Source organism: Oscarella lobularis, chromosome 5 (assembly GCF_947507565.1).
Source record: "Oscarella lobularis chromosome 5, ooOscLobu1.1, whole genome shotgun sequence".
In the NCBI taxonomy this organism is placed as follows: Eukaryota; Metazoa; Porifera; class Homoscleromorpha; order Homosclerophorida; family Oscarellidae; genus Oscarella; species Oscarella lobularis.
Genome location: NC_089179.1, coordinates 3,368,206 through 3,386,288, shown reverse-complemented (window position 1 = coordinate 3,386,288; position 18,083 = coordinate 3,368,206). Strand labels below are relative to the sequence as shown.

Here is an 18,083-nt window from a genome sequence, read left to right as displayed (position 1 = left end):
CGCTTGATGAAACGCCGTTTCTCGCGCGAAGCCTTACTTTTCCCTGGACAAATCCAATTGTCGTCGAACCTCTCAAGGTACTCGACCTACCAACAGTCGTCGGTAATGGCCACGTCGCGCCTTTGGGGCTCTCCTACACGATCCCTTCCCCCCAGTGGGCACTCACCAGCCCAAATTTCTGAACCGTTGATTAAGAATGCAGTCTCGTTTATAATAAACGCTTCCCTGAGCCCCCAGAACGAACGCGGGTCATTAGCGAGAATCTCGTCATTGCGATCACTATACCAAGTTATACCTATTCTCGGCTAGCGTTCTTCTGAGAAGGAAGCGTGCTAGAATCAGTTTTGTGGCGGTGGATATTCTTTGATCATTATATGGGATACAGAAAGCCACCCAGAACTACGATCATGTGCTCCGGTATCTCCTTTGGCACCCTCGCTTCCCAGAACCCTTAGAGAGAATCGGTGGATAAATTAAAATGAAAAGGGCTACTTGAGCTGACGTAGGCGAATTACCAACGACTCCACTCTGGAGAAAAAATGTGGCAATGAAACGGAGAAGAATTTTCATTCTTTCTGAAACTGTATGTGGCTGCACCCAACCTTATCCCCGTTTATATTTCCCGGTCTCTAGCACTCATGATAACATCATGAATGATTGGATCAATAAGAGGAAGGTTAGAGCAAAACGGTTCCTCCCCCTTATCTTCCAGTATGCGTCATCCCAAGAAGCGTACAACATGGTTGGATGTCAATTTCCCTAACGGACGCGTCTATGTTTGAACAAGCCTTATTGTGAAGACTTTCGAGTACTAAATTGGGTCTGGTCTCTCATAGGTGCCAAACCGCGAGACGCATTTTGAAATTGAGTATCGTTGTGTCGTTGAGTTGGAAGTCACCGCGGTCATCGTCGTCACAAGAGCTACGTATGGTCACTGCAGCTGGCTGACGCACTTTTCTGCGGTCAGCATCAAAGCCGCCCAATCGCCTATCACTTCCCCTTGCAATATGAAAGACGCATTTGGGGGCGTCTTCTCCTTTTAGCACGCCCTCTCATTTTAAACTGTTGTGGCTAAACGAGCAACCAAATGGTCGATGGGGGACGGGGGACTCGTAATTGCGTCCTTTACACGTCCACTCAATCTTGCCTAAGAGCATCAAAAGATGTCTACGATTAGCGGGTACGAGGCTAGTCTACGATTGGTCGAACGAACAGGAGACAGGAACAAAATAGACCACAACGTTTATCCTATATCCCCTTTTCGGCGGGTTTGCGGTTCCGGGGCTGTATACGCATCCGCATTTTTTTTCTCACTGCAGCCGCCTCTCCAACTGAGGCGAGGAAGAAAGTTGGAAACTTCGTTTGAATATCGATCGTTTGCGTAAACGTCGCATCGAGTAAAGTATAACTGTTGTTTGATGCCCAAACGTACATCGAAGAAGCGCGAGAGTCGACAAATTGTCGCGATGTTAAGGATTTTTCTCGTCGTCGCCATTGCCAGCGTTGAAGGGCGAGGCTCAAATGCACTCGATAGCGGCGAGATAGTTCGTTGTGAAGGTAAACTTGATCTGTTGACCGGAGTTATTGTTCTCAATGTATTTTAGATTGCTCGCCTCCTTTCAAGTGCACGCCCCGTTCTATGGGTCTCTTTATTTCATTGGGGTCGTCGAATTGGTTTGACGCTCAAGCAGAGTGCTCCAAGCACGGAGGCGCTCTCTTCTCTATCCGAAACAAAGAAGACGTATTGAATCTTGAGGATTACCTCCGATGTCAGTTGCCCAAATTAAGCAGAAAGGAACTTTATTTAGGTTTAATACGCACGCCTGCTACAAAGGAAGACACCTATAACTATCGATGGTCAGACGGTTCGCCCTTCAGCAGTGACGCCACCGGATGGAGTCATTCAAAAGATCCCGTATGTTCTACGGTTATTGTCGCCAACGGTAGCGTGATTGAGTGGGGCAGAGCCATTTCCTGTTCGAATCAGCTTGGATACATTTGTCAGAAGCAACCGAAGGGCCAACGTAAGAGTCACGCATCACAAAAAGCAAATCTTATTAATTAATTATTTAATTAATTAATTAGCATTCGTGGGTTTTCCAATTCGTCTCGTGGGAGTAACTCCTTATCGTGGACACCTCGAGAAGTTTCACATGGGGGCGTGGACACCCGTTTGCCTGCCAACGAGCAGTGACAAGGCCAGGCTCATAGCGGCTGATGCCTGCCAAAAAATAGGCTACAACGATGTATTAGACGTGACGTTGAAATCGGGGTCTTCAAATTGTGCCTACAATAATTGTACGTCAAACTGGTTAGATCCCGGCAACTGCACGGCGTTTGGTAGGAGTGGATTCGTTTCCTGTCGTGTCAGTGACGTTGACTCAATTTTCGTGCGTCTCTCAGCCAGAAGTGGAGATAGGCTTCCTTTTTCAGATTGGGTACTTCTGGATGGATATTTGGCGGACGTCGCGTTTCAAATTGGGGTCTTGTGGAGAGAGATATGCTTCCCTTTTAACCGTAACGCCTTAGATGGAATTTGCAGAAGTTTGGGATATGATAATGTAATTGAAGATGATTTATATCGTTGGTGGTCTAGTGAAAGAGCTGTTGCCATGAACTGTTCCTCAAAAGAAATTGAAGAGTGCACTTTAACAGAGTCACGATCAAAGTGCTATGTTCCATATCACCTCTCCTGTTCTGTCCATGACGGGAAAGTTCGACTCGTCGATGGTTTGCATGAGAGCGAGGGAAGAGTCGAAGTTCATTTCTCTTCCTCGTGGAGCGGCGTGTGCAACGACGAATGGGTTGTAAACAATGCGAATGTCGTCTGTCGTCAGTTAGGCTACGAGAAAGCTGTGGCTGTCTCGGCGAGGCGCCGAGGCCTTCTTTTGCCGAGTGTCAACACGATGTATCATGTACGTTGCAATGGAAACGAAACATCATTGAATGATTGCGCGAAAGAGCGCAGTAATCGACCTTGCAAAGCAGCGGAAGTCACTTGCAAAGAGAACGAGTGTAAATATAGCGACATTTCGATTATGCAATGACTAAACGCTTTATTTAGATTGTCCTAGTGGGTGGTACCTCTATGGCGACTATTGTTATACCGTTTCTAATAAGTTGTACACTTTTAATGACACGGAGTGGAATAAGGGATGCAGTTACGAAAGCCTTGTCAGCATTAGCAGTCCTCACGAACAGGCTTTCATACTGTCTCTCCTCGTGGAATCAGATGCCGACGTCTGGATTGGCTTGATGCGAAGGTATTCTGATGGATTCCGCTGGGTCAATGGAGATCGAATGACGTACGTATTATTACGCAATGAAACTGGCTATCTAACATGCGTGTGCAGGTATGCTCTGTGGGCAAGTGGAGAACCGAGTTTTAGCCATCTTCGTAAGTGCGTTGCTATCGACTCTCGCACTGGCTATTGGAAGACGGCCGAGAGCGATAATGGCTTTAAAATGCTAAAAAGGATATGCAAAAAACCTCTTGGTAAATTATATAAGCACAACCACTTCACGTTCTTCCAGTACCTCTCGCTGTTCTAGCTGATTTTAGCAACAGAGTGCGCCTAAGTAAAGCGCCTTTCCATCATCAGTGTCGAAAGGACGAGCTTTATTTCAAAGACGCCTGCTATTATTTGTCTAAAGATGACGAAAAGCCGGAGTCGCAGATGCTTGCTGATCAAAAGTGCAACAGCCGCGGGGCTCAACTTGCTTCAATCAATAGTATTCACGAAAATGCCTTCATTGCAAAGGAAACGTCAGCGATGACGGGACCAATCTATTGGATTGGATTAGTTTACGTCAATATGTCGAGTACGTTCACGTGGCGTAACGGCGAACCCGTCACTTTCACCCGGTGGGCCAGGTATCAGCCAACGTTTCAGAACGGCGAATGCGTTACGTTTGGATTCGACGGACGAGATTTCACTTGGTCTGTTTCAAACTGCACCACCAAAGCTGGCTACATCTGCAAAAGTGAGCTTGTTCTGCTCAAGGATGTTTTGATGGCTACTTTTTTTATTTAGGGGCGTTGAATAACTCAAATGCAGAAGTGAATTCCACGTCTTCTTTAAACTGTCAGTGTTTCGATGTTTAATATGGATCCTATTTGTGGTGATTGTTTTTAGATGTCTACACATGTCCAAGTGATTGGTTGAATATTGGCGACCGGTGCTTCAAACGATTTGACGCTTTGAAGACGTGGCGAAAGTCTCTGGTTAAGTGCCAATTGAGCCATAGCAATGGCTCTCTCGCTAGCGTTCGTTCTGTTGAAGAACAGAGCGCTCTTTCTAATTTGCTCGTCACGAGCGATGCTTGGATCGGTCTAAATGACATTGACAACGACGGCTTCTACGTTTGGGCAGATGGCTCTCCGTTTGCCTATGTCACCTGGAGTTCAGCAGAAAAAAAGAATTCTTCAATGAAAATCTCGCACAGCTGTGTAGCTTTGAATGGAGAAGGGTATTGGAAAGCAAGCAACTGTGAGGAGGAGAAGCAAAGTGTGTGCGTGATTCCAGCATTTTCCGGTAAGAGTAACTTTCACTATCATAGATTTAGTACCCTCATTTACCTCTGTAGTTTGTTTGAACAAAGTCGATACCTGTCACGAAGCAACGGCGTGCACAAAAACCTTTTCGGCGTGCAAAGGTACGTCGATAGTATAGACCTCATAGTTTTGTGTACTAAATGACTTTTAGACTGTCCGTTTCCTTTTGAGTGCACCCGCTTTTCGTGTCTCTTAATTTCATCGGCGTCTTCGAATTGGTTTGACGCGGAAACGGAGTGCTCCAATCGAGGAGCGACGCTCTTCTCTATCGGGAGCAAAGAAGACGAATCGGATCTTGAGGATTATCTCCGGAAAGTTGCGCATATTCGGTGGCTTGGATTTGGAAGAATAGAGCTATTTTTGGGTCTAATACGCACGCCTGCTGCAGCGGAAGACACTCGGTATAACTATCGATGGTCGAATGGTTTGCCCTTTAGCAGGGATGCCTCCCGATGGGATAGCTTGAAAGGTCCCCTATGTGCGACGGTCATTGTCGAACGCCTCGAAAACGATGTCACGATCACGTTTGGCAGAGCCGTTTCCTGTTCAGACCAGCACGAATTCATCTGCGAGAAGCAGCCGAAGAGCCAGCGTAAGACTCTCGCATCACTAAAAGCAGATCTTTTTAATTGTTTAATTAGCGTTTGCGGTTTCTCGTCTCGTGGGAGTGACTGGTAATCGCCAGCGCCTCAAAATGTTCCACGTGAAGGCATGGACACCCTTTTGCATCTCAAGGGGCAGTAACGAGGCCATGGCGGCTGGAGCCTGCGTAAATACGGGTTACACTGAGTATCGCGGATTCATGTTTGGTAGGGGCGAATTCATTTCCTGTCAGGCCAGTGACATTGGCTCAATTGACGTACGTTTCTCAAAAACTGTTAATAATGCCGTCGAAATTCAAATTGGGGGCTCGTGGAGAGACCTGTGCACCGTTGATTATTCTTGGTCTTATTCCCATGCTGACAACTTGTGCAGAAGTTTGGGATATAATAAAGGAAAATTCCGAAGATTGTTTTCTGCTCCTCTTTTTGGTGTTTCCATGAGCTGTGCCCGAGACGTGAAGTCACTTGACGAGTGCACTTTCACAGAGTTCCAAGATAAGAACTGTTTTCATCTCTCTCTCGATTGTAAAAACCGTGACGGGAAAGTACGACTTCTCGACGGTTTACGTGAGAGCGAGGGAAGAGTCGAAATTTATTTCGGTGGATCGTGGAACGTCGTGTGCGGCGACGAATGGTACTTAGACGATGCGAATGTCGTCTGTCGTCCGTTAGGCTACCAAAAAGCCGTGGCCGTCACGGCGAGGCGACGAGGCCTTCTTTCGCCGACCAAGTCTTATGCGCGTTGCAAAAGAAACGAAACTTGGTTTATTCGTTGCGAAAAGGAGCGCAGTCGATCTTGCAGCAAGGAAGCGGAAGTGACTTGTAAAGAGAACGAATGTAAAGAAAACGACATCGCGATAAATGATTAAATATTTAATTTTAATTTAGATTGTCCCAAAGGGTGGTATCTCTACGCCGACTATTGCTATACTGTTTCTAAGAAGTCTTACGACTTTGATGACACTGAGTGGGATAAGGGATGCAGCTCCAAGAGCCTTGTCAGCATTAGCAGTCCTCACGAGCAGGCTTTCGTATTGTCTCTTCTCGCGGGCGAAGATACCGACGTCTGGATTGGCTTGACTCGAAGGAGGAATGCTGATGAATTCCAATGGCTCAATGGAGATCCAATGACGTAGGCATAGTTACGCTGTGAAACTGTTTATATAATATATGCGTGTGCAGGTATGCTCTGTGGGCGAGTGGAGAACCTCGTTTTAGCAATCGTCGCGAGTGCGTTGCTATCGATTCTCGCACTGGCTACTGGAAGACGGTCGACTGCGTAAACCTCAAATTAAAAAGATTATGCAAACTTGCTCTCGGTAAACTATAGCAACGACTTGACGTCCTTAATTCAAGTACCCGGTTGCTTTCTTTTTTCTAGTTGATTTTAGCAACAGAGCGCGCCTACTTAGAGCGCCTTTCCGTCATCGGTGTCGAAAAGACGAGCTTTACTTCAAAGACGCCTGCTACTATTTGTCTAGTGACCACGATAAGCCGCTCTCACTAACAGTCGCAGATCAAAAGTGCAAAAGCCGCGGGGCTGAGCTAGCTTCCATAAGCAGCATTCATGAGAACGCCTTCGTCGCGAAAGAAACGTCATCGATGACGGGGCCAATATATTGGATTGGATTGGTTTACGACAATACGTCGAGTGCGTTTCGGCGGCTTCACGGTCCACCCGTCACTTTTACCCGGTGGGCTAAGTACGAGCCAAGATACGAGAACGGCGAATGCGTTGCATTTGGATTCGACGGACGTGACTTCACTTGGTCTGTTTCGAACTGCACTACCAAAGCTGGATACATCTGCAAAAGTTAGCTTGCTGGAGCAAAGTAAGACTTTGTCTGGTATGTGTTTATACTTTTGTCTTTAGAAGTGTTAGATGGCTCAAATGCTGCAGCTTCTTTTAAACATTCTTTAGATTGTTAGTGTTTTAACGTTTTGTATGGGTCTTTATTTTGACATATGTCTTAGATGTCTACATGTGTCAGAGTGATTGGAGAAAGATTGGCAACCGGTGCTTCAAACGATTTCCCACTTTGAAGACGTGGCGGGAGTCCTTGGCGGACTGCCAGCAATTGAGCCAAGGCAATGGCTCTCTTGCTAGCATTCATTCTGCTCAAGAACACAGCGTCTTTTCTGATTTTCTGGGTGCAAACGAGGCTTGGATTGGCCTGAATGATGTCGACAATGAAGGCTTCCACGTTTGGGCTGACGGTTCTTCGTTCGATTATTCTAAATTTAGATCAGAAGGAAACGTAAGTTCTTTGATGAAGATCTTGCTCAGCTGTGTAGCTGCGAAAAATGGTTCTTGGAATGCAAGGAATTGCGAGGACAAGATGCAAAGTGTGTGCGTAATTCCAGCAGTTTTGGGTATAGGAGATGGCTTTATTCTTCATTAATTATAGCGAACTTGTTTGTTTAGATTTCGATGAATGTTACAACAAATCTTATAGTTGTCATGAAAACTCGGAGTGCAAAAATGTATTGTTTTCATACGAATGCGAGTGCGGCGAGGGCTGGACTAGAGGCGAATTGGCTGACTCCGATGGATCGGCTCCCGATGTGTCGTTTTGCGCAGATATTAACGAGTGTGAAATACCAGGTCAGTGTCGCTGGGAAGCAGATTGTACTAATACAGATGGCTCGTTTGAGTGCACGTGCCTGAGCGGCTTCACTGGTGATGGAAAGAATTGTACGGACGTGAATGAGTGTAGCAGGAAGGAGGATAACAATTGCTATGACTACGCAACGTGCAGAAATACTATTGGATCGTACCAGTGCGAATGCAACGATAGCTTTACCGGCAACGGGACCCACTGCCAAGGTCCTACACCTGTCCCCGTCCTAAGTATGACTTACACGCTGCCGGAGTTTGATCTGCAGCAATAATGTTTGGGGTCCGTCTTATCGCTTGTCTTTGTCTTGCAGATTCGCAGATTTCGCAACTCACTATCATTTTGTCTGTCGTCGGCTCGTTCGTGTTCTTAGTCTTACTTATCGTCATTGCCATCGCTGTCTACGTCCGCTGCAACAGTGGCGAATATCGCTCAGCGGAGTCTCAAAGTTCGCCTGCGCCCAAATCCCCGCCCGATCCCTGCAGGAGACCCGATGAATGGGAAATCAATCACGACGACGTGATGCTTCTGGAGAAGATAGGCGAAGGTCTTTTTGGCGTCGTGCATAAAGCACAACTCTTGCATAGGCCTTCATCGCAGTGGAAGAGAATACGACATCGAAACAGTAACAACAATTCGTTCGTCGCATGTAAAATGAATAAGGGTAAGAATGCAGGTATACCCCAAGCCTTCTCATTCCTTCTTCTCTTTACTCTAAAGGAAAACATCAGCTTGAGGATGAGTTTTTGGAAGAAATCTATTTAATGAAACGAGTCGGGCAGCATCAACATATCGTGAGCATGGTTGCGTGTATAACGAGATGCCAACCGTTGTGCTTGATTGTGGAATACTGCTGTCACGGCGATCTACTTAACTACCTTGCGAGAGGAAGACATGCTACAGTATGTATCGAAGTAAACAGGCATTTTATTTATTAATTATCTTACTCGCTTTTTCAGTCGGATAGACGTCGCTCTGTATTGAACAGTGTTATCGACTCGGAGGCAAGTGCTCAAGCTATTCATGGGAAAATGTTTATTTGCTGTGTATAGCCGTCTCCCGATTCTGAAGAAAGAAGGAAGCAGAATGAAGATGAGGAGAAGGAGAAGGAAAGTATTTCAGACAAGGCTGAAGATGTCGACAAGCATGATGAGAATATGGAGTTTAATTTTACGACTTCCGATCTCCTGTTATTTGCCTGGCAAATTGCATCGGGAATGGTATATAGAACAAGCCGCTTTCTTTAGTTGCTGTAAATTTTGACCTGGCAGGGTTATTTGAGTGGAAAGGGTTTGGTTCATCGCGATTTGGCCTGCAGGAACGTGCTCGTCTGCGAGAACGAACTGCTTAAAGTTTCTGATTTTGGACTTGCAAGAGCCGTCTACGAGGACGGCCAATACAGTCAAAAGACTGCAAGGCGTCTCCCACTTCGATGGATGTCCATCGAAGCTATTACTCACCGTCTCTTCACCGAGAAAAGCGACGTGTAAAAATTTGATTCAGTTTCATCCTGGCTAAACAAAAGTTTGTTTTAATTTGTAGGTGGTCGTTTGGAGTTGTCGTGTGGGAAATATGCACCTTGGGTATAAGAATGTGGCTTGGCTTTAATTAAAATTTCGAAGGTTTTGCTTTGCAGGTGGATTTCCTTACCCGTGCATTGTGACTAAAGAACTGCAGTCGCATCTTCTCGAAGGCAACCGTCTAAATCGCCCCAGTAACTGTTCCGTTGAACTGTGTGTCTTTTAATTGATTAGATTATTCAGCGATTCATCTGTAATTTTTTAGATACGAACTGATGTCCGAATGTTGGCGCACTGATCCTGAAAAGCGTCCAGCTTTCAGGGTTCTTTCTCGGAAGCTGGGAAAAGTTCTTGAAGCAGAAAGCCTGAACAAATACATCGATCTTGATACTGCATCTTTGTACCCTTTTCAGGGCATGGAAACAAGGGAGTCGGGATCGGAAGCATCTGGAGAGACTCCTGAAGTCAACTCTGCGAGTGGTACGAAACGCGCCGGCGACGGAACGGGCATTAGGTATGTTGGTTGCGGCTCCCTAATAACGAGAGAAACTACTGTCTAAACCGGTGCCTGTCACGGTGCATGGCTGCTGCATGCTTGATGTGATGAGTCTTTGAGTTAGTTCACCATCCTCTTTCGCATAGGCGAAAGAAATAGGAATCGTATGTTAGGTCTTTCTTTCAGTCATTGCTGTTAGTTATTATTTTAGCATGCAGTAGCAGCATCATTTTTTCGTGGAGTTTTAGTGTTTGTCACACAGACCAAAAAGAATTTTGCGGAACGTGGTTGTTTGCCCCGTTCTGTATCACGTAATTGCGAGTTGGAATTTAGTTTTTGACCGTATCCGGGCCGCTTGGCCTATTTCCGGAACACAATGACAAAATTTGCTCGCCAACAAATGCTGCGCCTTTTTGTGTCGGCCGGATCGGTTCTTTGTCAATATAAGGCAAGCTCTAACGCGTAGGCGGTGGCGCCGTAGCGGGGCCGCTGAACTGTCGAATGGAATCTCATGCTCGGAATCTCTCCTGGTCTCAATGCAACGCCGAGACCTCGGTCCTGAAGTCTCTCTCACGCGTATGGAGTCTTTACGACGAACGGGCGCTCCCATTTTACTTTAGAACGATTACTGTTGATTACTTGTCGTAGAGTGCTGTTGCTATAAGATTGGATTCTGCACTGTTGTGTTTCGTGGCTCTCCTTCGATGGCAGCTCAGGGAATGACTTGGGCCACGAATTTCTCGTTATGATTTTCTACACGTGCTCCTCTCGCATACGGGACTCGCAATTTCGATCTCCTGAAAAAGAACGCCGTTTCTCGCGCGAAGCCTTACTTTTCCCTGGACAAATCCAATTGTCGTCAAGGTACTCGACCTACCAACAGTCGTCGGTAGTGGCCACGTCGAGCCTTTGGGGCTTCCCTTCCCCCCAGTGGGCACTCACCAGCGCAAATTTCTGAACCGTTGATTAAGAATGCAGTCTCGTTTATAAGGAACGCTTCCCTGAGCCGCCAGAACGAACGCGGGTCATCATTCGATCACTAATCAAGTTATACTAGTCGACTGAATCTCGTGCAGGTGATCAGACCATAGATAGAAAATATTTTCTATCTATGATCAGACTACTTTGAACCGTTATGTAAAAAAGCTGTCTGCGAAAATAAACTAGACGCCCTGCTTCTCTTTCAGGAATATATATCTATATCTATATGCTTTTTGCACCGCCGGTTCCGGACTTACGCTTTTCAAAGAATGTCTTTTTGGAACCCTTCAGCTTCTTGAAGTACGTCCTTAGTAATATCGCGGATTGTATATACGTTTCGCGGACTTGGGGAGATGTTACTTCCACTAACGTTATCTCTGTTGTTTCAGCAATGAGCTCGTTGCCGAAAGGACGCACAGAACATCATGAATTATTGGACCAATAAGGGGAAGGTTAGAGCACCCCCTCCCCCTTTATCTTCCAGCCAACAAGAGTACAGCACGGTTGGATGTCAATTTCCCTAACTAACGCGTCTATGTTTGAACACGACGTCAAGCCTAATTGTAAAAAGACTTCCGAGTACTAAATTGGGTCTGGTCTCTCTCATAGGTGCCAAACGCGAGACGCATTTGGAAATTGAGTATCGAGTTGGAAATCATCGCGGTCATATGTCAAAAGTATCCGCCCCATCACGTATCACTTCCCTCGCAATATGCATTTAGCGGCGTCTCTCCCTTTTAGGGCGTCCTCTCATTTTTAAACTGTTATGGTTAAAACGGCAGCCAAAAGGGTTGAGGGCCGCGGCGCCGGGAGGGGAGGCGCAGTTCTGGGACTTTACGCATCCCGCGACAGTTAATAATAGATCAGGATCGTTTTCATGTATTTATCCTACACTGCGTTCATCTCTCTAGGTACGAAACGGGGAGGAGCCGTAGAAAGATTGAAAACGAGACCTCGATCGTTTATTGCCCGACCTTCTAACGGCACAAATCAAACGCGTTCCAACCGCCGCTCCGACCACTTCGGCAGAACTTCCAGCTCACAAGTTTGTTCGGAGATCCGAACCCGGTGCACTCACGTTTCTCAGGTACTGAAGTACATATGTGCATACGTCGTCTTTGAACGAATTAACACTATACGTGCTGAACTTAGGCGTCGCTCTTACTTTGGCTTCTGCTTGCAAATGCTACCGCTTTCGCTTCTCGGCGTCTTCGTCGCTCTTGTCGCCGTCGTTTCGCCGTCTCGCGGACACGATTCGCTCCAAAATCGAGCGCTTCCTCTGGCGACGTCTGTGGAGGTGAGGCAAACCGCAATGATAGTTTAAGGCCTTAGTAATTGCCTAAAGCCTTCGCTAATGAACTGACTTTATCTAGACGAGTAATGAATTGAACGTCGTTGATGGACCGAACGCGTCCGGTCGAGAATTGTACGCTTTTACTACGAACAGTCCGCTGCAAGGTGAAGGATTGTGCAAGGTCGTTGCAACATTTTGTGAAGATGCTAGTCTTTTAATTATTATGATAAAGCTGAGTTTTAAATAGTTCGAAATAGCGCGAGTCGCTGCTTTCTTAGGTTCTCGTCTCTCTTAGGTGCCAAAGGCGAGGAGCGTTTGGAGATTGACTTTCGTTATTTTTCCGAGTTGTCATCATTGTCACGAGGGCTACCTTCGGTCGCAGCTGTGACTGGATCTCGTGCAGAAGGTACGGCCGATTTGTTTTTCGTGCACACGCATCAAAGTAGCCGCTCCATCGCGTACCACTTCCCCTTGCGAAATGAAAACGCATCTAGCAGCATGTCTCCCTTTTAGCGCTTTCCTTCTTTAATTAAACCGTTATGGCAAAAAGACCTCGCTGAAACGGCAACTAAAAGGGTCGGGAGGGAGCTCGTCTTGAATGGGTTGTCCTTTGCTCGTGCAAAAATAGACCACAACGTTTATCCTATTATATCCCTGATATTTTGGGCAAAATAATCGCTTCCGAATCGAACTCTTGCTCTGGTGATCCCTGTACTAGGCGACACTTTAACCAATTTAGAGGCTTTTCTTAGACAAGTAGAGCCGTTTAATTGATTATCATCAGAATCTAAACTTGCACTCTTGACTCACACAGGTGCGAAAAGGGATGCGACGTTGCCTTCGCATTTGTCTGTTGTTTGCGCATTTATTGTCGTCTTCTTCATTTCACTCGCCGTTGTCTATCGCTACTCGGACAGCGGTTGTTCGGTTAACTCCGTTGACCGTACATCGAAGAAGCGCGAGAGTCGACAAATCGTCTCGTTGTTAAGGACTTTTCTCGTCGTCGTCGCCGTTGCCAGCGTTGAAGGGCGAGGTGAATGTTATGATAAGCCGGCCCGACCCCGGAGGCGTGCACGGCAGAGGAACGGGTACCCCGTCTCCGCATGATCCGAGTAAAGTAACTGTTGTTTATTCCAAACCGTATAGACCGAGTTCCACCGGCTTTAGAAGGCGTTATTTTGCGGATGTCACCGTTAATTGTTTCTTCTCCGCATTTCTGTCGCTCTTATCGTCGTCGTTTCGCCGTCTGGCGCACAAGATTCGCTTCCAAATCGAGAGCTTAGTCTGGTGACGTTTGAGCGCAAATTTTGAATTTTTTAGACACGCAGCGAACGAGGCGCAGGTGGCAGTTGGCAATGTGCGCGGGAAGTGATTAATATTTAGGTTCTAAATTTGTACTCTTGACTGACGTCCCAGGGAGCCCGGAAGGCGGCCCTGAGACGGTGCAGACCGCATGAGACTTCATAGTGAGGACCAACTTTCCCCTCGTGTCTCGTCATTCCGGCTTAGAGTGCCGTCACTCCTTGTATAGCCTCCCTAGGGTGTCTATAGGATGTAGTACATTGGCGCGTCACCTTATAGAGACATCGCTGCACTAAAATTTGCGCTTACGGTGTTCTTTAGACATCAATTTGGCAGTTTATGGAACATCTTCGCAGAGCTCTACCTTTAATTACTCGGACTCCTCAAGAGCCATCGACGGAAACAGAGACGGCGTGTACTGGCATGGGTCAGTCACTCACACGTTGCACGATTCTAACGCGTGGTGGGAAGTCAAATTGATCAACAATTCACTCGTCCATTTAGTAATTGTTTTCAATCGCATCGACTGCTGCATGGAGCGTCTCTCCAACTTCGACGTCATACTGAAGGATCAATCTCACAACGTCTTGAGAAGCTTTCACGACTCGGAGGCTGAAGAAGGGATGTTCTATCCACTGTATCCCGTACTTTTTGGAGTTCGCTACGTTCGAATTCAGCTTCGCGGAAGAGAACGTCTCAGTCTGGCAGAAGTCGAAGTGTACGGTGAGACGTGAATGCTCGTAACCAGATCTAGTTTACTTAACTTAATTATTCTTTTTAGGTCTATATATAGGAGATAATTTCATCTTCAGAAGAAACTTAGCCCTATTTAGCCCTGCAGCTCAAAGCTCCACCGACTCTGGGAGGGGGTGTCCTGCATTCGCTTCTGCAGCCGTCGACGGTAACGCGGAGGGCGACTTCTACGATGGGAACTGCCCTGTCACGCACACAAACGACGACCAGCAAGCCTGGTGGCAGGTCGATCTTCAAGTCTCGCGTACTGTCCACTGCGTTCTCGTGTTCAATCGCGTTGACTGCTGCATGACACTTCTTGTCAATTTCAACGTCACGCTGCGAAACTCAGACGAAGCTACGCTGGCTACGAAAAATTTTCCCGGTGGCACGAATACCCGATTCTACACATTTTCGAAGACAGTCAAAAATGTCCGCTTCGTTCGCGTTCACCTCCTTGGAAAGGGCCCTCTGAGTCTCGCTGAGGTCCAAGTGATTGGTAATAGAAGGAACGACGGTAATGACACGAATGACCGTAATGAAATGTGTACAAACAACAAGGACGTCCCATTCCTGGACACGTGTTGTCCCGGCTGGGGCACTGTTATTGATGAATGTGAAGATGGCTATATGGGCAACGGGACGCACTGCCAAGGTACGCGTCGTACTATGTATGACTTATTGCCGGAGTTTGATCTGCAGCAATAATGTTTGGGGTCCGTCTTATCGCTTGTCTTTGTCTTGCAGATTCGCAGATTTCACAACTCACTATCATTTTGTCTGTCGTCGGCTCGTTCGTGTTCTTAGTCTTACTTATCGTCATTGCCATCGCTGTCTACGTCCGCTGCAACAGTGGCGAATATCGCTCAGCGGGGTCTCAGAGTTCGCTTGCGCCCAAATCCCCGCCCGATCCCTGCAGGAGACCCGATGAATGGGAAATCAATCACGACGACGTGATGCTTTTGGAGAAGATAGGCGAAGGGCTTTTTGGCGTCGTGCATAAAGCACAACTCTTGCATAGGCCTTCATCGCAGTGGAAGAGAATGCGACATCGAAACAGGAACAAGTCGTTCGTCGCGTGTAAAATGCATAAGGGTAAGAATGCAGGTACCCCAAGCCTTCTCATTCCTTCTTCTCTTTACTCTAAAGGAAAACATCAGCTTGAGGATGAGTTTTTGGAAGAAATCTATTTAATGAAACGAGTCGGGCAGCATCAACATATCGTGAGCATGGTTGCGTGCATAACGAGAAGCCAGCCGTTGTCCTTGATTGTGGAATACTGCTGTCACGGTGATCTACTTAAGTACCTTGCAAGAGGAAGACATGCTATAGTATGTATCGAAGTAAACAGGCATTTTATTTAATTATCTTACTCGTTATTTTCAGTCGGATAGACGTCGCTCTGTATTGAACAGCGTTGTCGACTCGGAGGCAAGTGCTCAAGCTATTCATGGGAAAATGTTGATTTGCTGTGTATAGCCGTCTCCCGATTCTGAAGAAAGAGGGAAGCAGAATGAAGATGAGGAGAAGGAGAAGGAAAGTATTTCAGACAAGGCTAAAGATGTCGACAAGCATGATGAGAATATGGCGTTGAATTTTACGACTTCCGATCTTCTTTTATTTGCCTGGCAAATTTCATCGGGAATGGTATAGAACAAGCCGCTTTCTTTAGTTGCTGTAACTTTTGACCTGGCAGGGTTATTTGAGTGGAAAGGGTTTGGTTCATCGCGATTTGGCCTGCAGGAACGTGCTCGTCTGCGAGAAAGAACTACTCAAAGTTTCCGATTTTGGACTGACAAGAGCCGTCTACGAGGATGGCCAATACAGTCAAAAGACTGCAAGGCGTCTCCCACTGCGATGGATGTCCATCGAAGCTATTACTCACCGTCTCTTCACCGAGAAAAGCGATGTGTAAAAGTTTGATTCAGTTTCATCCTGGCTAAACTAAATTTTCTTTCGTGTGTTTTATTTTTAGGTGGTCGTTTGGAGTTGTCGTGTGGGAAATATGCACCTTGGGTATAAGAATGCGGCTTGCTTTAATTAAAATTTTGAAGGTTTTGCTTTGCAGGTGGATTTCCTTACCCGTGCATTGTGACTAAAGAACTGCAGTCGCATCTTCTCGAAGGCAACCGTCTAAATCGCCCCAGTAACTGTTCCGAAGAACTGTGTGTCTTTTGTTTTGATTAAATTATTCAGCGATTCATCTGTAATTTTTTTAGATACGAACTGATGTCCGAATGTTGGCGCACTGATCCTGAAAAGCGTCCAGCTTTCAGTGTTATTTCTCGGAAGCTGGGACAAGTTCTTGAAGCAGAAAGCCTGAACAAATACATCGATCTTGATACTGCATCTTTGTACCCTTTTCAGGGCATGGAAACAAGGGAGTCGGGTACGGAAGCATCTGGAGAGACTCCTGAGGTCAACTCTGCCAGTGGTACGAAACGCGCCGGCGACGGAACGGATATTAGGTATGTTGGTTGCGGCTCCCTAATAACGAGAGAAACTACTGTCTAAACCGGTGCCTGTCACGGTGCATGGCTGCTGCTTGATGTGATGAGTCTTTGAGTTAGTTCACCATCCTCTTTCGCATAGGCGAAAGAAATAGGAATCGTATGTGTTACTTTAAGTTAGGTCTTTCATTCAGTCATTGCTGTTAGTTATTATTTTAGCAGAATTATGTGGAACGTGGTTGGGAATTTAGTTTTTGATCGTATCCGGGCCGCTTGGCCTATTTCCGGGACACGATGACAAAATTTGCTCGCCAACAAATGCTGTTTTACGAGCGCCTTTTTTGTGTCGGCAGTGATTCGATCGGTTGTTCGTCAATATAAGGCAGGCTCTAACGCGTAGGGAGCGGTAGAGGAGTTTTCGGGGCCCCTAACAAATTACGCTGAACTGTCGAATGGAATCACATGGTCAGAATCTCTCCTGGTCTCAATGCAACGCCAAGACCTCGGTCCTGAAGTCTCTCTCTCACGCGCGTCGAGTCTTTACAACGAACGGGGTCCCCATTTGACTTTAGAACGATTACTGTTGAAAATCTCTTCGCTCCGACCAGATTCCGTGTGTTTTTGGACTCCTGCGCAAGACGTTCGAATAAGGCAAGGCCGCGAGACGCGAAGGACTCTTCTATCCAGTAAGATTCCTTACGATCGACCCTCATGCCTTCAACCCTTGAGCAGCAAAAGTTTCTTTTGCTAAACGAACTGTTTCATCTACTGTGTCTTTCAGTCGATCGAAACAATGACGTTGTATTGAATCTGACGTAATATTGAAATGTCGACACTTTATTGACAATCTCTAAAACTGCACGAAAAAATGTTGCTACCTACTGCATGCTATAATGATCACAACGGCCAAAATAACTAACAGCAATGACTTGAGGGTAACACATACAATTCCTTTTTCTTTCGCCTAAGAGAGACGCCTATGCGAAAGTATATCTAATGTGATCGAGTTTAATCAGTTTTTTGACGTGGTGGGTATTCTTCTATCATTATACGAGAGACAGAATGCCCCCCAGAACCACGATCAACTTTTGGGTGATCGCGACAGTTTCCGATATGAACGGCTACACTTATTAATCCAGACGGAATGTTTTCACAGAAACCTTCGATTTGACGATGCAGAGAAACTTCGTTGGTGTAAACGTGCACGACGCCTTCAATTGTCGCTGGTCCGGCGCATTCGCTTCCATTGAAAGTAATGTACCAACGTCCGCAGCATGGAGATTTAGCAGCACTGCAATGGACTCTCGTATTTCCAGCATACGCTACTCTAAGAGAGGTAGACGAGTGACGCTTCGTAAATGCACATTCCTAATCCCAAGCTATTTTAGAGCACGTACATTTTGTTTCTGGATAAATCACCTGTATGAGACCTATGTTTTCGTTGTTGTATCGATTCCAGACGCACTGTTGCCAGTTCATCGAATGTAAGGTACAGTTTTCTCCCTGAGGTCCTTGTTGTCCCAAATTTCCCTT

General features: G+C 46.4%; 2 protein-coding genes and 1 long non-coding RNA gene across 4 annotated transcripts; 2 read left to right on the top strand and 1 right to left on the bottom strand.

The window, feature by feature from the left end:
• Positions 1–15: 15 nt before the first annotated feature.
• LOC136187683 (uncharacterized) lies at positions 16–10,106 on the top strand. 2 transcript variants are annotated; one of them, XM_065975341.1, is made up of 28 exons: positions 16–77; positions 310–583; positions 634–676; positions 837–1,557; positions 1,605–2,024; positions 2,086–3,015; positions 3,065–3,305; positions 3,354–3,496; positions 3,553–3,984; positions 4,035–4,085; positions 4,137–4,535; positions 4,588–4,656; positions 4,707–5,147; positions 5,197–5,994; positions 6,046–6,289; positions 6,340–6,476; positions 6,539–6,970; positions 7,031–7,081; positions 7,132–7,530; positions 7,583–8,008; positions 8,089–8,439; positions 8,496–8,677; positions 8,735–8,779; positions 8,828–8,995; positions 9,047–9,261; positions 9,318–9,358; positions 9,412–9,508; positions 9,561–10,106. In XM_065975341.1, the coding sequence occupies exons 4-28, from the start codon at positions 1,419–1,421 to the stop codon at positions 9,853–9,855; spliced, it is 7,146 nt and encodes a 2,381-aa protein (XP_065831413.1). In that variant the 5' UTR covers positions 16–77; positions 310–583; positions 634–676; positions 837–1,418; the 3' UTR covers positions 9,856–10,106. The 2 variants fall into 2 exon arrangements, with proteins under 2 accessions (XP_065831413.1, XP_065831412.1); XM_065975340.1 differs by having other exon boundaries at positions 634–776.
• A 522-nt stretch (positions 10,107–10,628) lies between these two features.
• Positions 10,629–17,923, top strand: LOC136187684 (uncharacterized). The gene is made up of 22 exons (XM_065975342.1): positions 10,629–10,655; positions 10,770–10,867; positions 10,979–11,072; positions 11,162–11,224; positions 11,382–11,449; positions 11,514–11,623; positions 11,684–11,859; positions 11,925–12,069; positions 12,146–12,230; positions 12,362–12,472; positions 12,881–13,099; positions 13,690–14,091; positions 14,150–14,755; positions 14,848–15,195; positions 15,250–15,431; positions 15,487–15,531; positions 15,580–15,747; positions 15,797–16,011; positions 16,076–16,116; positions 16,169–16,265; positions 16,320–16,568; positions 17,707–17,923. The coding sequence occupies exons 8-22, from the start codon at positions 11,956–11,958 to the stop codon at positions 17,798–17,800; spliced, it is 2,976 nt and encodes a 991-aa protein (XP_065831414.1). The 5' UTR covers positions 10,629–10,655; positions 10,770–10,867; positions 10,979–11,072; positions 11,162–11,224; positions 11,382–11,449; positions 11,514–11,623; positions 11,684–11,859; positions 11,925–11,955; the 3' UTR covers positions 17,801–17,923.
• LOC136187689 (uncharacterized) lies at positions 17,367–18,077 on the bottom strand. The gene is made up of 2 exons (XR_010669949.1): positions 17,970–18,077; positions 17,367–17,918 (listed from the first exon to the last, which is right to left on the bottom strand). It is a non-coding gene; the product is annotated as an uncharacterized lncRNA (long non-coding RNA).
• Positions 18,078–18,083: the final 6 nt, after the last annotated feature.